Raw genomic sequence first — 20,742 nt, 5'->3', positions numbered from 1 at the left:
ATAATAATAATAATAATAATAATAATAATAATAATAATAATAATAATAATGTGATTCCTTTTTAAGTGTCATGGCTGCATCTTCTGGAATCCTGGGACTTGGAGTCAGGCACTAGAAGAATTGTCCATCTGAGAATTCAAATATCCCTGCCTAAATTGTAAATCCCTGGATACTGCTGTAACAGTCAATGTGGAATCATACTGTTATAGCTGTGTTGTGCGAATGGGCCCTGGGTTGTGGGCTGCTATTGGAAATAGAAATGCCTCCTGGCATGGCTCTGCCAATGGTTCCTGTGCTGCCAAGTGCTGGGAAGCGCAGAGCTCTCATGCCGCCTCTTTCTTTCTTTCCTCCTTTCTTTCTTCCTTCTTTCCCTTCCACCACACAGAACCCGGTCACAGGGCTCCTTCCGGCCAGCTGCGACCACAAGGATGCCTGGGTGCGAGACAATGTCTACAGCGTCCTGGCGGTCTGGGGGCTGGGCCTAGCCTACCGCAAGAACGCTGACCGCGATGAGGACAAGGCCAAAGCCTTTGAGCTGGAGCAGGTACAATCGGCGGGTGGCCATGCGGGGATGGCAGGGAAAGAGACGGACACAGATGGGTTGCAGGTGAATGGGCCTCTGGAAGGACATGCCAATGAGCATTTGCAAGCTGAAGTCTGCACATGTTCTCCTTTCACCTAAACTATGGTGGGTGTTTGCGCAAGTGTATACAGAATGATGGACCTTGCAGGAGAAGAACTCCTGTTGCATTAGAAAAAGATTGGTCCATTCGCCCTCTTCAACCCCCTCTTTGCTTATTTCCTCATTAAACTATGTTTTAGTATCGTTAAACCAGACAATTGACTTGCACAAGGCGTAGCAATGTCCACACTGGCTTGAAGAGGACTCTGGACTGGTCCAGAATGGCTCTTTGGATGTTCTGCATTGGAAAAGGCCCTTCTTTTCAGACTACACTTCCCAGCCTGCAGGGCTAGCGCAAGGTTCTGGGTGATGTGGTTTAAAAAGGATACTCCTAAAAAGGGATACTGTTCTGCTTCAGCTTTGGGCTTAAGTTCAGCTCCTTGGAAAGCTCCTTTAAAGCCAGCATTGAGTGTAGTTTTGGAGATGCTTAGATTCTGAATTCTCTGCAAGAGCTCTGGTGCCCAAGCACCACATCCCAGACTCAGTAGGACGCTGTTGAAGTGGAATTTTAGCACTGTATTGCATCGTGTGGAAAAGACCAGAGGACTGCAGGATCTGTCTGGGATGAACTTTCCAGAGTTCTCCTTTTGAAATCTCAGTTTTGTTGGCATCAGGAGGTGTTTTCTCCGTTGCTTAGGGTATGGCAAAGGCAGGCGGGCAGCACTAGGATTTTACTTTTGTTTCTTTGCTTGCATCACAGCTGCCCTGGAGTGACCCTGGTAATCTTATCTCTTCGGCTAATTTGCAAGGTTCAGGCAAGGAAAAGGGTAGAGCCCGGTGTAGTAGGCAAGGGCTGAGGCCCCCTGAGCATGCCTCTCGTAATAGGATCTTCTTTGCTCTGGGGGCAGACTTTGGTTTCTTTTGACCAGACATTGGCCAGAAATAAATTTGCAGTGGGTCCTTGGTATTGGCTGGGGTTTGGTTCCAGGTCCCCAAGTGATGAAGCCAAAGGGGGGGGGGGGGGGGGGGGGTCTGGTCCCCCCCCCTTCCGTTAAATACAATGAATGGTGTGCACTGCTGTAATGGTGGCACTTAGTCTGGACCCCCCCTTCCCAAAATCCTGGCTACATCCCTGGGTCCTCCTTCCAAAAATCCATGGATGCTCAAGTCCCATCATATACAGTGGCATAGTAAAATGGTGTCCCTTATATAAAATGGCAAAATCAATATTTGCTTTTGGAATTTATATACAGTGCACCTGTGTCATATGCAGCACGCTTTATGCAGCTTTCAGCATATGCTGAAAGCTGTGCGGGGAGAAAGGGTGGCGCGTCCCAGGGACTAATGGGGTGGGTGCCTGTGGCGCACGTGTGCCGCCACGCTGCCACATGCATGAGCCCCTTTCATTTAAATGGGGCTCGAGCATAGGTGGATTTCACTTTACGCGAGGGAGTCCAGGATAGATTCCTCCGCATAAAGCAAGGGCGCACTGTATTTTAAAAATATTTCTAATCCGTGGATAAAAAGTCCGGTGCTTTCAAGGGCTGACTAAAACTCTGCCCCAACAGTTCTTGTCCCTTTAGCAGCCATTTAAAGTGTAAGATTCTTGCTTTGTGTTTGATTACTGTTAGCCTCCTTGAGGTAGCAGTAAGTTTAATAACTATTAGTGGGCGACTCCCTCCACTTCTGGTGGCATGGGATGAACGTGGGGTACTCACCTGCTACTACCTGCAGATGAAGGGCAGGGGCCTGGGTTTTCGGTGTGCCAGGGTGCCAAGCAGCTTGGGCATTTCCTCTCCTGTTGGTGGCTGGTATAGCCCAGCAAGTAAATGCCACGGAGGGTGGTGAGGAGGGAGGGCGTCCAGGGCTCTAGTTGCAGGCTAGGGCTCTGCTAAAGGTCACTGGCCACCTGGCTCTGCTAAGCCCTCTGGAATGCCTGTCATGCGCCCGTCTCCCTTTCCTTCCCTCTGCAGAGCGTGGTGAAGCTGATGCGGGGGCTCCTGCAGTGCATGATGCGGCAGGTAAGGAACATGGGACCTCCACCTCTCCAGGGAGTTTGGGGTGGTCCAGCCAAGCCCTTCCTCTGCTTCGCTTTCTGTCCCTCTGTCGGGGGGTGCTGCCCCCAGTCCTTCCCTCTGCCCTGAATGCTCCAAATGAGGGAGCACAGTTGGCATGAAGCACATCTTCCTGCCCTGGGCATGAAGGATGCCAAGTGCCAAGGCCTGCTGCCTCTCAATCTCTGCCCCCTCCACTGCTCTACTGACCCTCACAATGACCCACAGGGAAACCTTTGGGTGCTCTGATGACTGCATTATGCCCATTGAGTAGTTACTTCTTTGGATTCTAGTCCAATTCACCAGTCAGGATGGTCATTGGGATTAAAAATAAAATGCTTCAGTTGCTCTGCCCCATTAGTTTTTGTACTGAAAAAGAGACCCCAGACCCCAGTATTGGTCAGTCAGTTTGCTGATCTCATCTCTGGTGGGCAAGACCAGAGCTCTTCTCGGTGGTAGTGGGGATGTCCATCCTTTGGTCCATTTCCCCATCCATTGCTCCTGCCCACTGGCCAAAGGCAACCTGGAGGCGGGGGAGGTGGTCCAGATGGCCTTCCTTGCTCCTTCTTTGCTTTTGGGACCTTGCAGGTGGACAAAGTGGAGGCCTTCAAGTACAGCCAGAGCACCAGGGATTCCTTGCATGCCAAGTACAACACCAGCACCTGTGCCACCGTTGTGGGGGATGACCAATGGGGCCACCTCCAGCTCGATGCCACCTCCCTCTACCTGCTGATGCTGGCTCAAATGACTGCATCCGGTAAGAGCCTCTTACCAGTGGTCCAGAGGTGGCCAGGCTGCCCAGCTTAACTCATTGGTGGGAGAGCTTGGAACCCTTTCCCCAGGTGTCTTGGGGGCACATGGAAGGGGATATTGGGTTTCTCACATCTGCACAAGAGGGTCACCGTCTGCTTTTCCTCTCTTTCAGGGCTCCACATTGTCCACAGCCTGGATGAAGTCAACTTCATCCAGAACCTTGTCTTTTACATTGAAGCAGCCTACAAGACTGCTGTGAGTCCATCCCTGGGCCAGAGTTGTGTTTGGCGCACATGAGGCCCTGGATAGGGAGGTGCATGGTCCTGCCTTGCTACTTCCAGGGCAATGGGCAGCAATGGTGGCATGCAAGTCGCATTCTCTGGGGCATGTCCAGGCCTGGTTGGGCTCATGCCTGCTGTTCTGCTGGAGAATCGTCCTGCAAGGACTGAGAGGCTGAGCTTGGCCTTCTTGGCCAAAAACACATCCGGCACTGCAAACCCTTCCCCTCAGCCCCTGGCTATGAAAATCTAGAAAGGTCACGGCCCATGAGTCACGAAGGACACCATGTACCCAAGCGTCCCACATTTATGGTGCTATGTTTGCACACAAAGGGCATGGCTCTCTTTCCCCTTACACCCAAAATGAGAGAATGTCCATCTCTGGCAGATGGGAAGCTGCATCTTAGATGCAAAGGTATATAGCATGGTACTTTTGCCCCTGCACCCAGTGCTTAAAGCGTCCTTGGCTAAAGAAGAACCAGGATTGTGTCTGGCCCAGTCCAACCATCAGGATGATGGGGAAAGAGATCTGGGGAAACTCTCCTCACAGACCTATAAATCTTCCAGCTCTGTTTGCAAAGGGCAGCCAAGCAGCTTCAGGCTTTATCTAGTGGCAGCAGCTGACTTTCTGTCTCTGAGATGTTTAGAGGGAGATACTCTTTCATGCGGCTGGGTCCAGGGCAGATGTGGCCACAGATGAGTCCAGCCTTGCAAACAGTAGCAGTGCCCTCTTTCCCTTATGTCCTGCAGTTGCCTTCCTTGATACTCTCCTGGCCCTTTAATGCTCAGAGAGGCAGTCCATGTGGCCTGGTTGCTGGACATTTTTGGTCCAAGAAACATTGCAGCACTCTGGAGGCATTGCCTCTTTGTCTCTCTCTCTCTTGCTTTGGGAGGATGTTTCTGCTTGGAACATGATGATCCATGGCCAGAACCTTATGGTTGGTGACATAAGCATGCCTGAATCATGTCTATGTTTGTCTTATTTGTGGTAAAAGGAGCTGTTTGCTAGCGCATGGTGCTCTGTGCATGGGAGACAGTCCATGCGTTTTGTTGCTCCTGGGGCTTGTCAGCATTTGGGAGAAGAGAGAGGCGTGGAACTGAGGGGTGCTTATCTCAGTCCATGTCTGCTGCCAACTCCTTCGCTGATGCACTGATCCATTTTGATTGATCACTTAATTATTTTTTGGCAGGACTTTGGGATATGGGAACGTGGTGACAAGACCAACCAAGGGATTACAGAGCTGAATGCCAGCTCCGTGGGCATGGCAAAGGTGAGGGCATTCCTTTTATGTGGTGCCTTGAGCCAGTTGCAAAGAAATAGGCATGACTTTGGGGGGGGGGGCAAGCTCCCCCTTGCATCCGGGAGAGCTATCTCTGGGAAGGGGCCAAGTGGGGCTGCTGGTGCAGTCTGTCTTTGGTTCAATTGATGGAGAAACTGAGTCAACTCTTTCCAATGCAACAGCCAGAGTTGTCCAGCAAACGGGGCAGGGAGAGACAAGAGCAGTGGGGTGGGGGGCAATTTTCTGCCCATGGGACCCTTCTGGAGCCGAACAGTCAATGCAACCCTGGTTCTCTCTCTGTCCCAGGCGGCCCTTGAGGCCCTGGATGAGCTCAACCTCTTTGGTGTCAAGGGGGGGCCCCAATCTGTGGTCCATGTGCTTTCCGATGAGGTGCAGCACTGCCAGGTAAGGGCGGGGGGCACGGGGGGATGGGGGTCTCTTCTCAAGGAGGATGGACCCCTTCTCTGGTTTGGGAGGTTGTGACTCTCAGGATGGCTGGGGCTTCAGGAGTTGGAGAATGGAGAGGTTATCCTGCTTGTCAGTCCGAAATATCTGATTGAAATTACTGTATATGAAGGAAGATGATCCTTCCAGTATGGGACTCAAAATGCTTTACAACAAATTTAAAGCATAGTACTGCTAAAATCCTATTTTATATGAAGGTTACAAAACCATTAAACAAATAATCCTACTACATAAAAACAGTTTCAAAACTTCCTGGGAACACAAATCTCTTTCTCCCACTTCTCTCTCTTTCTGGGTAGTCCATTCTGCACTCCATGCTGCCAAGGGCTTCCACATCCAAGGAGATCGATGCCAGCCTCCTCTCGGTCATCTCCTACCCGGCTTTTGCAGTAGAAGACAGCGAGGTTGTGGAGAAGACAAAGCAGGAGATTGTCACCAAGCTGCAGGCAAGTCTCCTTGGCCCCTCAGGAAAGCACATACCCCCCCCCCCTGAATAGGGGCTTTATGGTGTCTGTGGGCGGATTCTGGGGAGTCTAGGGTGCAAACCGAGCCCCTCTGGCTTCCATGGAGAACGGGGGCAGACGTTGATGCCACGCACCTGTCCTCCTCAGGGCCGATACGGCTGCTGCCGCTTTCTCAGAGATGGCTACAGGACCCCCAAGGAGGTGAGTTTGGCACGTGTCCCCGGCCCAGCTGCTCCTTAACACTGCCCTCCCAGGTGCCAGTGCTCCATTGTGCTTTTAGGCCAGTGGCTTCATAGAGACAGCGCAGGTTCTTGTCCTGGTGGGAACGAAAACAGAAAGTCTATGTGGATGATGTCCGGCTGGTCTGGAGAGTCAGCCCTTTTAAAACATTGTTATCTAGGCAAGCCAAATGCAGCTGGCACACAACCTTTTTGGCTGAGAAAAGGCAGCTGAGTGCCCAAAACTGGTGAAAGAAAATCCCAAACTGCCCTGAATTCCCAACTCTGACATATCTGACATAACTCCCAATGGCACTAGCTTCACCTGCAGTTTTGCATGTCATGAAAATGCAGGACTTCACTTCGGAGGGGAAAACGGGCCTTTTGCTGGGATTGTATAGAGTTTGATTTTAATGTGAATTTAAAACACATGGTAACCATTCTGAAGGATGGAGATTTTTCTGGCTGGGGTCCTGGACCTCACATTCTGAGGGAAGCTGGAGGGAAACTGAAGCACAAGAGAGCAAGAGCCGGAGGGCATGCCCCTGGCTCTGTGTCTGTGTCTGGGGTCCACATATACCCCCTTTCGTCGCACATGGCCTTGCTAATGGATTACTGGCATTTTAATACTGCGTGCCAGTTTTGCCCTGCATTCTTCCTGTTTACTCCCAAATGCCTTCCTAATGAGCCAGGGCCCCTCTGGCCCGACTCTCTTGGCCTGACAGAGCGGACTGCCTGCCGGTGCAGCTGCCCTGATGGCCTTTCCTGCCCTCCATCTCCTGCCCCTCGCTGTGCTTCTTTGCAGGACCGCAGCCGTCTCTATTATGAGCCAGCCGAGCTTAAGCTCTTTGAGAACATTGAGTGCGAGTGGCCCCTTTTCTGGACCTACTTCATCATCGACGGCATCTTCAGCGGAAACTGGGAGCAGGTGGGGTCACCAGCCATGTTAGTTGGGAAGAAGCCGTAGGGAGGGAGGGAAGGAAGGAAGGAAGGAGCAAAAGGGACCCCGCACCCACCTTCCCTCTTCTTCCTCCTCCTCCTCCAGGTTCAGGAGTACAGAGAAGCCCTGGAGGGGGTCCTGATCAAAGGCAAGAATGGGATTCGGCTGATCCCAGAGCTCTACAGCGTCCCTCTGGAGAAGGTAAGGGGTCTGGGGAAAGGGAGGAATGGCCCTGAAAGTGGGAGAGGCATCATCGGTTCCCTGCCTCTGGACAAAAGAGAGCAGCTTGTGTTTAGGCGCCAAAGGCTTGGCAGGGTCCCCCTGAATCCCCCTTTCTTAGCCTCCAGGGTCTTGTTTATTTGCTTCTCATCTTAAAGTGATTGCCAAGGAATCCCAGCCATCCAGGAGATGTCTGGCTGCTTTCCATAATGGGATTTTTAAACATGCAATAGAGGCATCTAGGACCAAGCCAAGTTGGCACTTGAGCTCCAAACCCAATCGCCTGGGCTCCCCTGCTCCTATCGCCAGCCCTGGGCCCATTGTGGTTTGCGCAGTTGCATTACTGGTTTAGAGGTGACTATCTCCAAGTGAGTAAATACAGCATGCAGTTCTGTGGCCAGCCCACAATGCTGCAAAACCAGTTAAACAGAATTCCTGCTTGCAGACCAGTGGCTTAAAGAGCAGAGACTGCAGAGATCTTGGAAAGGGTTATTTTTGGGGGTGGGGTGGGGTTCACCATTGCCATCCTCTGAGGTTGAGAGAGTGTGACTCGCCCAGAGGATGTTCTTGTTGTGTGCCTTCAAATCTTTTCTGACTTATGACAACCTTATCCCTGGGTTTTCTTGGCCAGATCCTGCTTTCCAGGAATCAGTCATTCTTGTGTTGTATTTTCCTCTTCCCAAAACTGACCTCCTGGAGGATTGTCGCTCAGCAGCTGAAGAGAAGGCCCCACTCTTAACCACCTTTGACCCCAGGGAGGTGCTGCCGGTCAGTGCGGTCAATACCAAGCTCAATGGACCAGGAATCGGGTCCAGAGCACATGGCTTCCTGTAGCCATTCCCTGGTTGCCCACTCTGGGCAGTGGATGATAGGCCAAGGTGGCTTTTGTGTGATGCAGAGTCAAGGTTCTGACATCCTTAGTAGATTCATTCCTTGTGGAGGAGAAGCCGCTCCACAGCCCTGGGCATGGTTAATGGAAAACAGACATCTGGCTGATCTCTGTAGGACCTAAACCACCCATTTCCTAGGCCACCTTTTCCCAGAGTGGGACCCAAAAGGCAGCTCACAGAAGGGAACCAGTTAGACTCTATGGCCTATATTAGACTGAAGGAGCACCATAAAGCTATGGCACTATGGCTATCTTGCCCTTTGCAAGGCGCAAAAAAGAGCCACAGAAAGCAGCCCTGGCCTGGTGAAAATGGAGGCAGCTGCAGGGCACCCCCTGGGGGCGGTCTGCACACCCCTCTAATGTGCCAGAACCAATGCCACCTTTGTGGCTTTTGGTTGTGATTCTTTTGTGGGAACCCTCCAAGAACCAACAGAGATGAGGCTCAAGGCCCAGCCCTGGCCCCCCGGCCACCATTTAGTACACCTTGAATATTGCAGCCCTTGAGTAATGTGTTAGGCCTGGATACCTCTTTAAACATAAGTATTAGAGCCTTGATTATATATATATATATGTGTGTGTGTGATATTAAGTATTTTCACATGAACTCTTATTTATGGAACAGGCTTAGAGTTTTACTTTTAGGGCCATTTACCTAAAATGTATTCAGCTTCCAGGCCTTGGCCAGAGATGGAAACCTAAACCTCTAAACACTAAAACCCTGGTACCATACTTGTCCCTTTTTCTTATAAGCACATTTCATACTTTTCTAGAAACTCTCCCAGAACCAACAGACCACCATTTTGACTCCCATTCATTGCTTTGTTACACCTTTAATATAGAGTGTAGGTGAGGCCTGAAATAGAAGCTTCTAATATATGTTAATGTTGTGTTCTCACATGGACTCTTGACTTGTGGAATAGGCTTAGAGGCTTTACCTTTCCCTTGAGGGCCAATTGCCCAAGAGAACCCTTTCAGTTTGCAAGCCTTGGGTAAGAAACTGAAACCCAAGCTTCCACAATTCAAACCCAAAAACCACTGTAGCAGTTTGTAATACACAGGGAAAGTACCATCAGTTGTGTAGGGAGACCCAGGCATGAAGCTGTTAATGAACCAACATTGTTATACCTTAGACAATGTACCATCCAGTATTTGATCCCACACAAACCACAGGACCCAAGAAAGACACAACACACAGTGATTTAAGTTGTATGTTAGTTTTTGACTGCAATGCTCTCTCCTTTTCCTCTGCTTCCTCCTCAGCATCTGCCTTCAGCCACTTTAGGTTCTTTCACCTGCTTCAAGGGCCTTCTTCTGGCTCAGCTCTTCCCATCTTCTGCCTCTAGGGATTTCAGCTTTTCATCTTCCTTCTTCCCAGCTCCTGCCTTCAGTGAATCCAGCCTTCCTTCTGCCTTCTTCTGGAACTCTTCTCAGCTCTTGCCTCTAGCCTTCCTTCTGTCTTCTTTCTAGCTCCTATCTTCAGTGAACCCAGCTTTCCTTCTGCCTTCTTCCCAGGCTCTTCTTCTGGAACTTTTCCTAGCTCCTGCCTCCAATGCCATCAGCTTTCCTTCTCCCTTCAGTGATTCCAGCCCTTCCTTCTTCTCCTCTTGGCAGCTCAGCTCCAAGCTTTGGGGCCCCCTTTTATACAGTCTCAGCCCAAACCCTTCAGCCAATCACCTACAAGCGCCCCCAAAACCAGCCCTATCATTGGTCTGTGGCTATGAACCAATAAGAGCCAGCGAAATGTTGATTAAGTGGCCAATGAAAAGTTGTCCTGTTTGGATTCCCCCTCAGCCCTATAAATCCTAACGAGTTTGACACTGAACTAATAAAATAGCCTCCTGGCAACCCGCAGTTCAATATGGGGGATAATGATTCCCACCATTCCAACCATTATGACTGCTGGCCATGTTGGAAGGGGATGGTGGGAGTTGTAGTTCAACACACTGAGGGATGCTGGGATGTGGAAGGCTGCCCTGGGTTTCTTTGGCAACAATTCCTTTTGTGATAGTGTGATGGTTTCACTGTCAAGAGTAGGCCTCATTTCTACAAAGTGACTTGTCCTCAGCCTGAGGGAAACTTTTCACCTCTGAGGCACTTTTTTATCGCTGTAGTAAGGCCTAGCTTTTACAACACACTTATTTAAACATTTTATAGCATGTTTCATGCAACTTTTACCTCAGGATTTTTAGGTTCTCTACAGCAGTGTGACATAAATAAAGAAATCCAATGTTCAAGCCCACAAATAAAGTGCATAAAGAATAAAAGAGGGCATATAGCAAAAAGTAAGCCAAAGAGGCAACAAAGGCTAGGCGAGTGAAGAATAATAAAGAAGGGAGTAGAGTCAAGGAAACCTGGCTTCAAATTTAAACCAAATAAGGAAAATATTGGCCACTATCCAACATCTTAACCTTTTCTGGACCTATCTTGCCAAGAAAACCCCATTAAAAGTTTGCCTTAAGAGTAGGCCTCGTTTATATAAAGTAACTTTGCCTCAGTCTGAGGGAAACTTTTCACGTCTCTGAGGCAATTTTTTTATCATTGTAGCAAGGCTTAGCTTTCACAACACACTGATTTATGCATTTTATTCCATGTTTCAGACAACGTTTACCTCAGGATTTTAAATTTCTCCACAGCAGTGTGACAGAAATAAGCAAAACCAAATTCGGACCACAAACAAAGTATATAAATAGTAAAAGAGGGAATGGGACAGAAATTAAGCCAAAGAGGCGACAGGGAAGACTAATAAAGAGAGATTTTTATTCAGTAATAATAATAATAATAATAATAATAATAATAATAATAATAATAAAGAGAGGAACCCTGACTTCAAATTTAAGTCAAATCAGGAAGATATTGGCCACTATCCAACTTCTTAAATGCTGAAGTAAAGGGATTAATCTGGCCAGCCAAGAGTTTCTAGTGAATGAGTGTCCTTAGAGTAGCAAATGAATTATTATTTTATTTATAACCTGTTTAAATTTCCTATTAACATGAAGACCTCTGGGTTCTGTAGAGTCTGTCAGAATTATTAACAGATCCCTAAGCCTCGAGGCCTCCATCTTGGCAAGGTTTGTTCAGAGGGGCTTTTGCCTTTGCCTTTTTCTGGGGCTGATAGAGTGTGACTTGGCGGGTTTAAATGCCTGAGCCAGGATTCGAGCCCTGGTCTCCAGTGTCTCAAACCACTACATCATGTGGGTTGTCATAAGTTGGAAATTACATTAAGGCACACAACAACAACAACAGCAGCAGCAACAACAACAAAGGGAACCTATGGAGGGCTGGGGGAGAAGGTTAGTAAATGGGGTTTCCTTTGGACTACAACTCCCAGAATCCCCCATTCAGTGGCCCTCCTGGCTGAGGAAGCTTCCTGGGAGTTGTACTCAAGTATATTTACTTACTGAAGTTGAACATTTAAATGAAGTTGCATTTGTTTATTACAAAAGAAATAAAATAATAGTAGCAAGGGTCGTATAAGAAGGATGCCACCCAGTTTGCAGCTCAGAATTTTCACAGAGGTCCAGTGGCCTCCCACTTCGGTTTATTTCCAGTAGCTAAGATGGAGAGATAGACTGCCCCTGCCTAGGGAGGCTCTTCCGTCATATCAGCCATAAACAGATATGTCCATGGACAAGGTAACCAGCCACAATCTCCACCTCCTCCAGCTTTCAGAGCAGCCATACCAGCATCAGGTTGGCAAGAAAAAAGGTCTGCATTTTGCAAAGATCTGACTTGTCCTGAGTAAAATGACCATCCTCTGCCTTGTTTTTGCAATCCCTTTGGGTGCTAGTTGTGGTGCATATCTATTCTGTTTGGTACCAGAAGCAGTAGCCCTTTGAGTACCAGGAAATATATCCAGGAGTAGCCCCATTAGCCATACAGGACAATGACAATGTTAGCCATGTAGGTCAATAACATCTATAACCATATGCACGCACACACACACACACACACACACACACACACACACATATATATAAAACCATAACCATACATAATCATATATATACACACACACACCATGTATAACTATATATATATAACCATACACACACACATACACGCACAACCATAACCATAAATACATGGATTGGTTTCCAAATCTTGGCTGCAATTTTCATTTTGCTCTCATTCTGCTCTGGCAATAATAGCAACACTGAAAAGGAAAAGGGGATCTAGCAGCCCCTTTGCAAGTTAATTTTATCCTGAGCTTTTTTGGAATTGTTATCTTTGTTGTTGGTGTTGTTGTTGACATATTTATATTGCAGTCCACATCCTCAGATGCACTGCTTCACACCAGGTTCCTTCCCAAACAGATCAAAAGCAGCAGCTTCTCTTGATCCATGCATCCAAAGGCATGACTGAAACCCAGAAAACCTCAGGCTAAAATGAATTGATTGGTTTCCACGGTGCTGCTGCCATTTTTCCCCCCTGCCTTTCTGCCTAACGGTCTTAAAGCTGCTGTCTCTTTGAAAACTATGTCATAACAAACAGGTTATGATTTGTATATCCCAACAGATGGATAGATTCTTGAAATCATTGCATTGATGTTAGCAAAGCCATGACTTTCTTCTGCCCTGTTCTGTCCTGGCCTCTCCTGGCCTTTTTGAGACCCTGCTGGCCACCTGAATGTCTCGGTTTTCTCTCCCAGGTGGAGGAGGAGTACTGCAACCCTCACTCCGTGGAGCGTGTGCCGCAGGGAAAGCTGCCTCTGATGTGGGGCCAGTCCCTCTACATCCTGGGCTGCCTCATGGCGGAGGTGAGCCCGGGCCCTTGGCCCTTGTTTAGGGGCTGCGTGGCCCATCGGTTGGACCCCAGGTTGCTTGGAGTCCTGTCTATTTGGATGCCTTGTCATGTCCCTCTCAGCTCATGGGAGCAGTGACGGAGGTCCTCCTTTGTGGGCAGGGGCTTGGAGCAGGCTGGCCTTTGCCCTTTCTCCTTGGGGTGTCTGGGAATAAACCCCATCTCTTCCCAGGGAAGTCCTGCTCAGTGCCCTTGGTCCAGCTGTGCCTCTGTGCTGACCAGCAAGTTAAGGGTGTGATAACAGGAGCCCAGTGGGAATCTCCCGTGCCTGGTATTCCCGAGGGTCATCCAAGGGAAACAGATTGGCAGGGGGAGATTCCAGAGAGGTGACGGAAGGAACCAGTCCCCATGAATTATCCTGTGGGATCTGGTGAGGTCTTCTCTTGTGGAAGGGAGCTCTACAAGGGGCCTGGGCACATTGACAGCAAAGGCGAGGTCTGCTGCTGGCTGGCAGCTGGGACAGCTATGTGGGAACCTCTGCATTCAGAGGCAGAACATTTTTGGACACTGCCGGCGAAGACAGCTTCTTCCATCTCCTGCCTCCTGTGATTTTCCCAGGAAGCCCTGGTTGGCCACTGTGGCCACAGATGAAGCTGCCCTTGCACTCATCAAGCCCAGCATTGCCAACTCTGGCTGGCAACCGTGGCTTTTCAAAAGTCACAGAGGATCTTTCCCTGCCCCTACCAGGAGATGTTTCAAGACATATGGAAAATGGGAAGTTGCCTCATGCTGCCTCAGGCCTTTGGTGGTCTCTCTAGTCTAGGCCAATATTGTCAGCTCTGACTTGCAGCAGCAAAGGCCCTCTGGGGTCTCAGGCAGGAGTTTTGTTTCCCCAAGACCCCTGGAAGCCCCCCTCTTCTTTCCAGCTCACTAGGCCTGCGCCTGCTTAACCTCTGAAATCAAGCAAGCGCTCAGGTTTCTGCAGGATGGGATGGGATGGTTATGGGGAAACAGGGTGAGCTGAAACTAGGATGGAGGGGCTCCCTCTTGGTCTGACCACCCACCCACTCTCTCTCCTTGCTTGCTCCTCATTGTCTCTCTTTGCAGGGTTTTTTGGCTCCAGGGGAAATTGATCCCCTCAACCGCCGGCTGGCGACTGTCCCCAAGCCTGATGTGGTGGTGCAGGGTAAGGCCAGATTTGGCTGGGGCTCGAGGAGATTCAGCCTCCCCTGTGGTGTCTGTCTCAAGCCTGGCAGAGGGGTCTAGTGGCTGCCTGCTGTGAAGGCTTGCTTGCAAGAGGCATGGGTCTGCATTCCTGCCTTTTCTTGGCCCAGCCTGGAATGCCAGCCCTGCTGGATGTTCCTTTTGTGCCAGCTGCTCATGTCTCCTTTCAGGCTGGCTCGCTGGAGGGGCTTGGATGTGGTGTTGTGTGTTTGTTGTGGTGCCCCCCGGGGCCCTTCCTGGAGCTGGGAAACCCCCTCAAGCTCCATGCTGACCCTCTTGTGCCAGAAGGGCCCTTCCCTTCCTTGTCTGAAGGGCCAAAATGCCACCCTGGAGGTTGTGCATGCAGAGGAATGACTGGGGAATTTGGGAAGTGTCAGATGGAGAAATAGCTGGAGGGCCTGTTCCCCTCCAGTGGTCTCTCCTTTGGTATGCTGCCACCTTTGCTCCTACAGCTCTCACATGACATTGTTTTTCTCTCCCCCTTAGTCTGCATCCTGGCTGAGACGGAGGCCATCAAGGCCCTCTTGCGGAAGGAGGGCATTGAGGTGCAGACGGTGACCGATGTCTATCCCATCCGAGTGCAGCCAGCAAGGATTCTCAGCCACATCTATGCCAGGCTAGGTGAGCTGGAGTGTGGGGGGTGCAAGGGGCTGCCAGTGGGGCATTGGACCATCCACCTGCCAGGAGAAAACGCAGACCTTTTAGACGCTGCACACAAGTCCCTGTAGAAAAAGTTGGTGGCATTGAGGTTGGCAATGATGGGAGCTTTCAGACCAAGGGTTGAGGAGTCTTTTGCCAGTATTCAGGCAGGGTCACATCTAGAAATAGAAGAAGCTGCCCTATACTGAATCAGTTTGCTGCTCCATCTGGCTCAGTATAGGGCAGGTGTCCTGGTTTCCAGGCAGTTTTATTTCTTCGTCCTGCCTGGAGATCAGTGGTCATCCCTTCTAGGGGTCTCCCATCCTAGGACTATCTGGGCCTCACCCTGCTTAGCTTCCAGAATTAGATGGCAGAGGCTGAAGTTTGCCAGGTAAATCTCAGTAGAGTGAGAGAAGGCAGGGATGCTTTGTTTCACTTCTGTCATTTCCAGGTTTTATGCCCCTCCATTTTGGAATGTGGAGACAAATTGGGGTGCAGTCCTTCCCAGTGTGTCGTCTTTGTGGGTTGCGTCCTATTAAGGAATGCAACCCTTGTTGTGACTCTGATCCTTTTCAGGCCGTAACAAGCGCATGAACCTGAGTGGGCGTCCTTTCCGGCAGATGGGTGTCCTGGGGACCTCCAAGTTCTATGACATCCGCGACAACACCTTTATCTTCACCCCACAGGTGAGTGGGCTGAGCGGTGTCACCAAAGGACTGGGTTGCATTCCTAGAAGCACATGTAGCAGCCATTCAGGTCTCCCCACAAGGGCTACCAGGACTTCAGAGAAGCAGCAGAAGTTATACAGGAACACCTGGCAGTCTGGGGTTGCTCTTTTTTTCGGTGTGCTGCTCACTTACAGAGTGTCCGGGAAAGCAGCCAAAGGGCTGATAAGACAGCTAGTTTTCAAACAAACAATCCCCTCCCAGCACAGCAAAGTCAGTGTAAGCTACTCAGTCCTGGAGAGTTGCAGTAGCTTTACCAAAAGGGTTTACCAGAAGAATTGTCAGACGGTCCGAGGTTCAGGGTAACAGATAGGCAGGTAGATAAAGCAGTCCAAGGTCAAGTTTCTGGGTAGTCAAGACAAGAAGCCAAGGAGCCAGAGACAGAGTCTTTCCTCTAAAAGAGTCAGATATCCACTGGCAAAGAACCACACATGCTCCAGGTGCTTAAGAAGGCAAGGAGCTGGCCTTCAGCTGTGCCTGATTACGAAGACGCTTCTGATAAAGCCTCCTAGATCTTCGAAGGTCCTCTCTTTCTGCTCGACGCTCATTGAAGGTAGGCACACTGCCCAGATCCTCCTCCATGTCCACAGCCTCGGCACCAGGCAAACTTGACTGCTGAACCTCTGGAGGGGCCATAGACTCTGCTCCAGCAGAACTAGGGCCAGCCTCTGGCTCCTCCATTACAGGTTCAAGCCCCTGGGGCTCTGGCTCCTCCATTATAGGTTCAGATCCCAGAGGCTCTAGCTCATCCTCTGAGTCCTCCAAGCCATCTTCCAGGCTGGGCATGACACAGAGATGGATCCCATCCTCTCTTCTCAGATCACACACAGACACTTTCACAAGACCACACTGATTCTCTGCAAGCCCAGACTCACAGGTGGCACATTTGCCGTATGGAGGTGCAGTCCTGATGTTCCTCTATCCAGCATATAGCACATAATAGGGAATGCTGCAAGATGAAGTCCAAAAACATCTGGGAGGACACACCTTTCCTCACCATCAGTCCCCTCCTTTCTGCCCTCAGTTCATGGACCTGCAGCAGTTCTACCTGGCTCTGGACAACAAGATGATTGTGGAGATGCTCCGGACAGACCTGTCCTACCTGTGCAGCCGCTGGAGAATGACGGGGCGCCCCATCATCACCTTCCCCATCTCACACACGATGCTCGGTGGGTCTCCTGGCTCTCCCTGGGGCCACTTCTGGCCTTGCTGGGCATGTTTATTCCTCTCTTTTGATCTGCTGCCATCTTTTGAGGGTTTTTCTCTATGTTTTTGTTTATTAAAAAGATGAATCTGGCACCAGCATCCACCCAACTGTCTTGGCCACACTGCGGAAACTGCAGGATGGGTATTTTGGAGGGGCAAGGTAAGCTCCATGTATGTGTTTGTGTGTGTGTTTAGTGCCGCAGAGAGCACAGCTCTTCCTGCACCTGCCAGTAGATCCAAGTAGCATTTGCTTGCAGGGTCTGGTGGTGGGACACATATTTATATAGCATTGTGTGTGCCTCTTTCCCAGACCTTGCTTGACTGGTTTCTCCTAATTGTGGATGCTGGCTGTGGATGGATCAGGCTCCTCTCATCTCCTCTTCCTCCTCTTTTTGCTTCTCATCCCCGCAGGATCCAAACCGGTAGGTTGTCCGAGTTTCTCACGACGTCGTGCCGCACCCACCTCAGCTTCATGGACGCTGGGCCGGAGGGTAAGCTCTTTGCTGATGACTATGGGCTCAGCCTTGAGAGCTTCAGAGATATAGACCCTGAGGATTGGCTGCATGGCTTTCAGTTGACACAAGATGGTAAGGAGTTGGGTCATGGCCCCGTGCTGCGTCCGGTGTGTGCCGTGGTCTGGAATTAACGGGTTTCTTAATCCAGCCCATCATAACACCACAGCCCTCTGACCCATTGCCTCACTCACCAGATTTAACACTCACCTCATCCACCTCCCATTTAACCTCCATTCTTTCCTTCTGGTGAGCCTGGCAACAAAGGACTGCAGAGGTGGCAAATTCAGAGCACCGGTGACTAACAGGGCAGTCCAAAAAGGGTCTGTCTTCTCTAGAGTATTATTATTTATTTATTCATTTATTTATTTAGCGCTGTAGATTTGCACAGCGCTGTACATAAAAACAACAAACATGGCGTACAATCTAAGAAATGATAGGATAATATAAATAAAACACATAGCAATACAGGAAATGGTTCAATAAAACAGGGAACAAAAAGAACATCAGATAGCAAGTGACAATCACGCAATGTCTGGGAAGGCTTCTCTGAACAGGATGGTCTTCAACTCTGTTTTGAAGCTGGTTAGAGAAGTGATGGCCCTTGCTCGCGAGGGAAGAAGGTTCCAGGAGTGAGGGGCAGCAAATGAAAAGGGGCAAATCCTAGATGGGGCAGAGGAAATCCTGGGCTGGGACAGCCGACTTTGACTACCAGAATGGAGGACCCTGGTGGGAAGGTGAGGAGAAAGAAGGTCTGATAACTAAGGAGGGGCCAGCCCATGGAGGGCTTTAAACGTGGACAGCAGGAGCTTATACTGAATACGAAAAGAGAGGGGGAGCCAGTGAAGGGATGCCAACAAAGGAGAGGTGGTCAGAGCGGTGGGCGGATGTGATAATGCGTGCAGCTGAATACTGGACAGAAATTAAAGGACAGAGGTGAGAAAGAGGAAGCCCAGCCAGGAGGATGTTACAGTAATCAAGTTGTGATCTTGGCAGTAGAGGCGGAGAGATATGGTCGGATTTTGGCAATGTTGTATAAAAAGAATCTACAAGCCTTGGTTGTGGTCTGGATCTGAGAGATAGTAGCAGCACAAAGTCCAATTGGCCTAGGGTTGTTCAGCTGATAGTTTCTTTGAAGCTTAGGAGGGGTACTTCCATCTGTGGGTCTTGCTCATCTCTTATGCTTTTCTCAATTTAAGGTCCATTGCAGGGCAATATGGAGGAGCAAAATGTAAGATGGCTCTTCTAATGCCAGATTAGAGACGGGGCAAGGAGGAGATGACTTTATCACAAGGCTGGTAGGAAGCCTGTCAAGGTTTGTACTCAGCCATGGTTATCTCGCTTCATTGCTGGGACGGAGGCATGTCCTGGACTTGAGCCTTAGGTCAGTCAACCACTGGAAGACATGAGATGGGCATCAGTTGTCACTTTGGTTGCAAAGGCAGATGAAGGCAGCATCTCTTCCTGGGACTGAGCTCTATTGGCAAATGAGAGTGCAAGCTTTTGGTTACACAGGATGCTTTGTCAGGACGTGTTCTGTGAATGATACAGTGAGGGGCAGAGTGAGCCATGTTTACAGATACAGATGTGTTGCACATCATCATACTTAAGGAAGGCTTTGGGGTCAGCACCAGAATCTGGTATACAGTGCACAAACACCCTTCTTCTCTTTCTATTCTTCCTGACAAAGTGTCACTTGAAAGCTATCTTCCTCTTAAAGCAGGAAAATGGTTTGTGTCAACACTTTCTCCACTTCATATTACCCACAGTCCAGAAGGAGAGGGTCCTTCTTTCCACTCCAGGTTCTCTCTCTGTCTCCGGAGCCACCCTTGAGTCTCTCCTTCCCCCTTTATCTTTTCTCTGGAGTCCTCCCTCCATCCCTTCTTCATCCCATTAACTGTGTCTGTTAACTTGTTAACCATGTTAACAGTGACTTGTGACCCCACCCTCCCTACCACCTCAGAACCATGGTGCGGGTGCTGTGCCTTTGCAGTGTGTGTGTCTGTGTCTCGGTTTGTGTCTTTGCCCCATTGCTGCATCTGGCAGCGCATGCGTGGTTCACCTTGTCTGCTCAGTGGCCCTGTGCCTGCCCAGGACCCTTGCCTGAGCCATAGATAATCATTGCTCCAATGCTGTTGGAGCAATGCATGGCCAAGACCTCTGAGACCCCTAGTGATCCTTGTGAGCAACCCCTTTCCTGGGGGGCTGCTCTTGGGAAAGAGAGAGGGGCATCTTGGCTGGGGTAGACCTCCTGCTTATTTGAGAGGAATCGCAGTTCTTCCAGAAGAGCAAGACCTCCAAGCAGCACTTGGAGGGAATCTTAGCAAGCAATACATGGTTTGGTGTGGCTTTGCCTTCTGCCTCTGCCAGGGATGGGGAATGAGTGGCTTCTGGCTGTCTCTCTGGCTTGAGCCTGTGACGGCAATACTCTTTGCTACATTGGAACAAAGGACCAGTGAGCTCAATAACATGCCGTGAAGCTCCCAGGCATTCTTGATGACAGGTTTTTAAAAAGGCTGTTTGGTATGTGTATTTCTTTTCTTTGCATGCTTACACATAAATGGCCTCTCCTTAGATGCACTTTTTCTGTCTGCTAATGTGCAGGAGGGAGAGGCATTTGTAATGCATATGGGCATTCTAGCCAGGGTAGGTTTTGGCATTACCAAGTGGGCAGAAACAAGAATCTTTTAAAAATGTTACGCATGGATGCTGCTTTTGGAGTGAATATGGCATGATGAGAGATGTGCAGAAAGGGATGGGAGAGGTGTTGGCACTGGCACTGCTCTTGGTCTCTTGAGGTCTGGTGCTAGAGTATCTCCTACTCAGAAGAGCCCAATACATGTGCAGGAGTGCCTTCCCTGGGGGAGCTGCAAGTGCAAAGTAACTCAGGTGCCCTGACCCTTTTCTCCCCACCACCACCCTTTGCTCTTCCAGATGACCTTTGTGATGAAGTTGCCCAGTACCTGGACCACCTTCTGCAGCAGACGGCCCCCAAGGCCCGACTCCCACCTGTTGCACAAAAGGGAGGGCTCCACCGCTTCCGGGCCGCCGTCCACACCACCCGGGACATGCTGTCACTGGTGTCCAAGGCAAAGGAGCTGCATGTGGAGAGTGAGTGTGGGCAACCCAAAGGTTGCAGGGGGGCTTTTTATTTCACTTCTTGGTGCCCTCGGGATTCTTTGGCTGTCATCCTGTCAGTGATTTATGCACACTCTGGTTGAGACTATGAACCTGATTTAAGCCTTGAACTGCATCTCCCAGAAGCCACAGCTACTGGCCATGCTGGCTGAGAGGGCTCTGGGAGTTGAAGTCCCCAAAAGTACCTTTTTGAAGCGCTGGCATTTCTGGAACCCAGCATTGTCCCTGTCTGTCTGTCTTGGCAGATGTTGGCATGTACATCCCCTCCAAGCTCTTCCAGGACTCCCAGGCGTCTGTTAATTTGCTCGGTTCAAGCCAGAAGCATGAAATGAAGGTGAGGGTCCTGGATTTTCCCACTTGTCTGTCTCTTTGCTGG

At 49.8% G+C, this 20,742-nt stretch overlaps 1 protein-coding gene across 3 annotated transcripts in view; it reads left to right on the top strand.

The window, feature by feature from the left end:
* PHKA1 (phosphorylase kinase regulatory subunit alpha 1) overlaps positions 1-20,742 on the top strand; it is a 33,876-nt gene that overhangs the window by 3,016 nt on the left and 10,118 nt on the right. For 2 of the 3 annotated variants that reach the window (XM_042478993.1, XM_042478992.1), the window contains exons 2-20: positions 386-544; positions 2,596-2,643; positions 3,265-3,433; positions 3,602-3,684; positions 4,898-4,978; positions 5,294-5,392; positions 5,752-5,898; positions 6,064-6,117; positions 6,940-7,062; positions 7,180-7,275; positions 12,831-12,938; positions 14,030-14,108; positions 14,633-14,767; positions 15,362-15,471; positions 16,535-16,679; positions 16,798-16,876; positions 17,128-17,303; positions 20,163-20,339; positions 20,612-20,700. In XM_042478993.1, coding sequence (XP_042334927.1) covers positions 386-544; positions 2,596-2,643; positions 3,265-3,433; positions 3,602-3,684; positions 4,898-4,978; positions 5,294-5,392; positions 5,752-5,898; positions 6,064-6,117; positions 6,940-7,062; positions 7,180-7,275; positions 12,831-12,938; positions 14,030-14,108; positions 14,633-14,767; positions 15,362-15,471; positions 16,535-16,679; positions 16,798-16,876; positions 17,128-17,303; positions 20,163-20,339; positions 20,612-20,700 — 2,157 coding nt within the window. The remainder of the gene's footprint in view (positions 1-385; positions 545-2,595; positions 2,644-3,264; positions 3,434-3,601; positions 3,685-4,897; positions 4,979-5,293; positions 5,393-5,751; positions 5,899-6,063; positions 6,118-6,939; positions 7,063-7,179; positions 7,276-12,830; positions 12,939-14,029; positions 14,109-14,632; positions 14,768-15,361; positions 15,472-16,534; positions 16,680-16,797; positions 16,877-17,127; positions 17,304-20,162; positions 20,340-20,611; positions 20,701-20,742) is intronic. The other variant, XM_042478994.1, reaches the window with a different exon arrangement.

The sequence above is a fragment of the Sceloporus undulatus genome, chromosome 7 (genome assembly GCF_019175285.1).
Source record: "Sceloporus undulatus isolate JIND9_A2432 ecotype Alabama chromosome 7, SceUnd_v1.1, whole genome shotgun sequence".
NCBI classification, from domain to species: Eukaryota; Metazoa; Chordata; class Lepidosauria; order Squamata; family Phrynosomatidae; genus Sceloporus; species Sceloporus undulatus.
The sequence above is the reverse complement of the archived record's forward strand: the minus strand, read 5'-3'. Positions and strand labels throughout refer to the sequence as shown.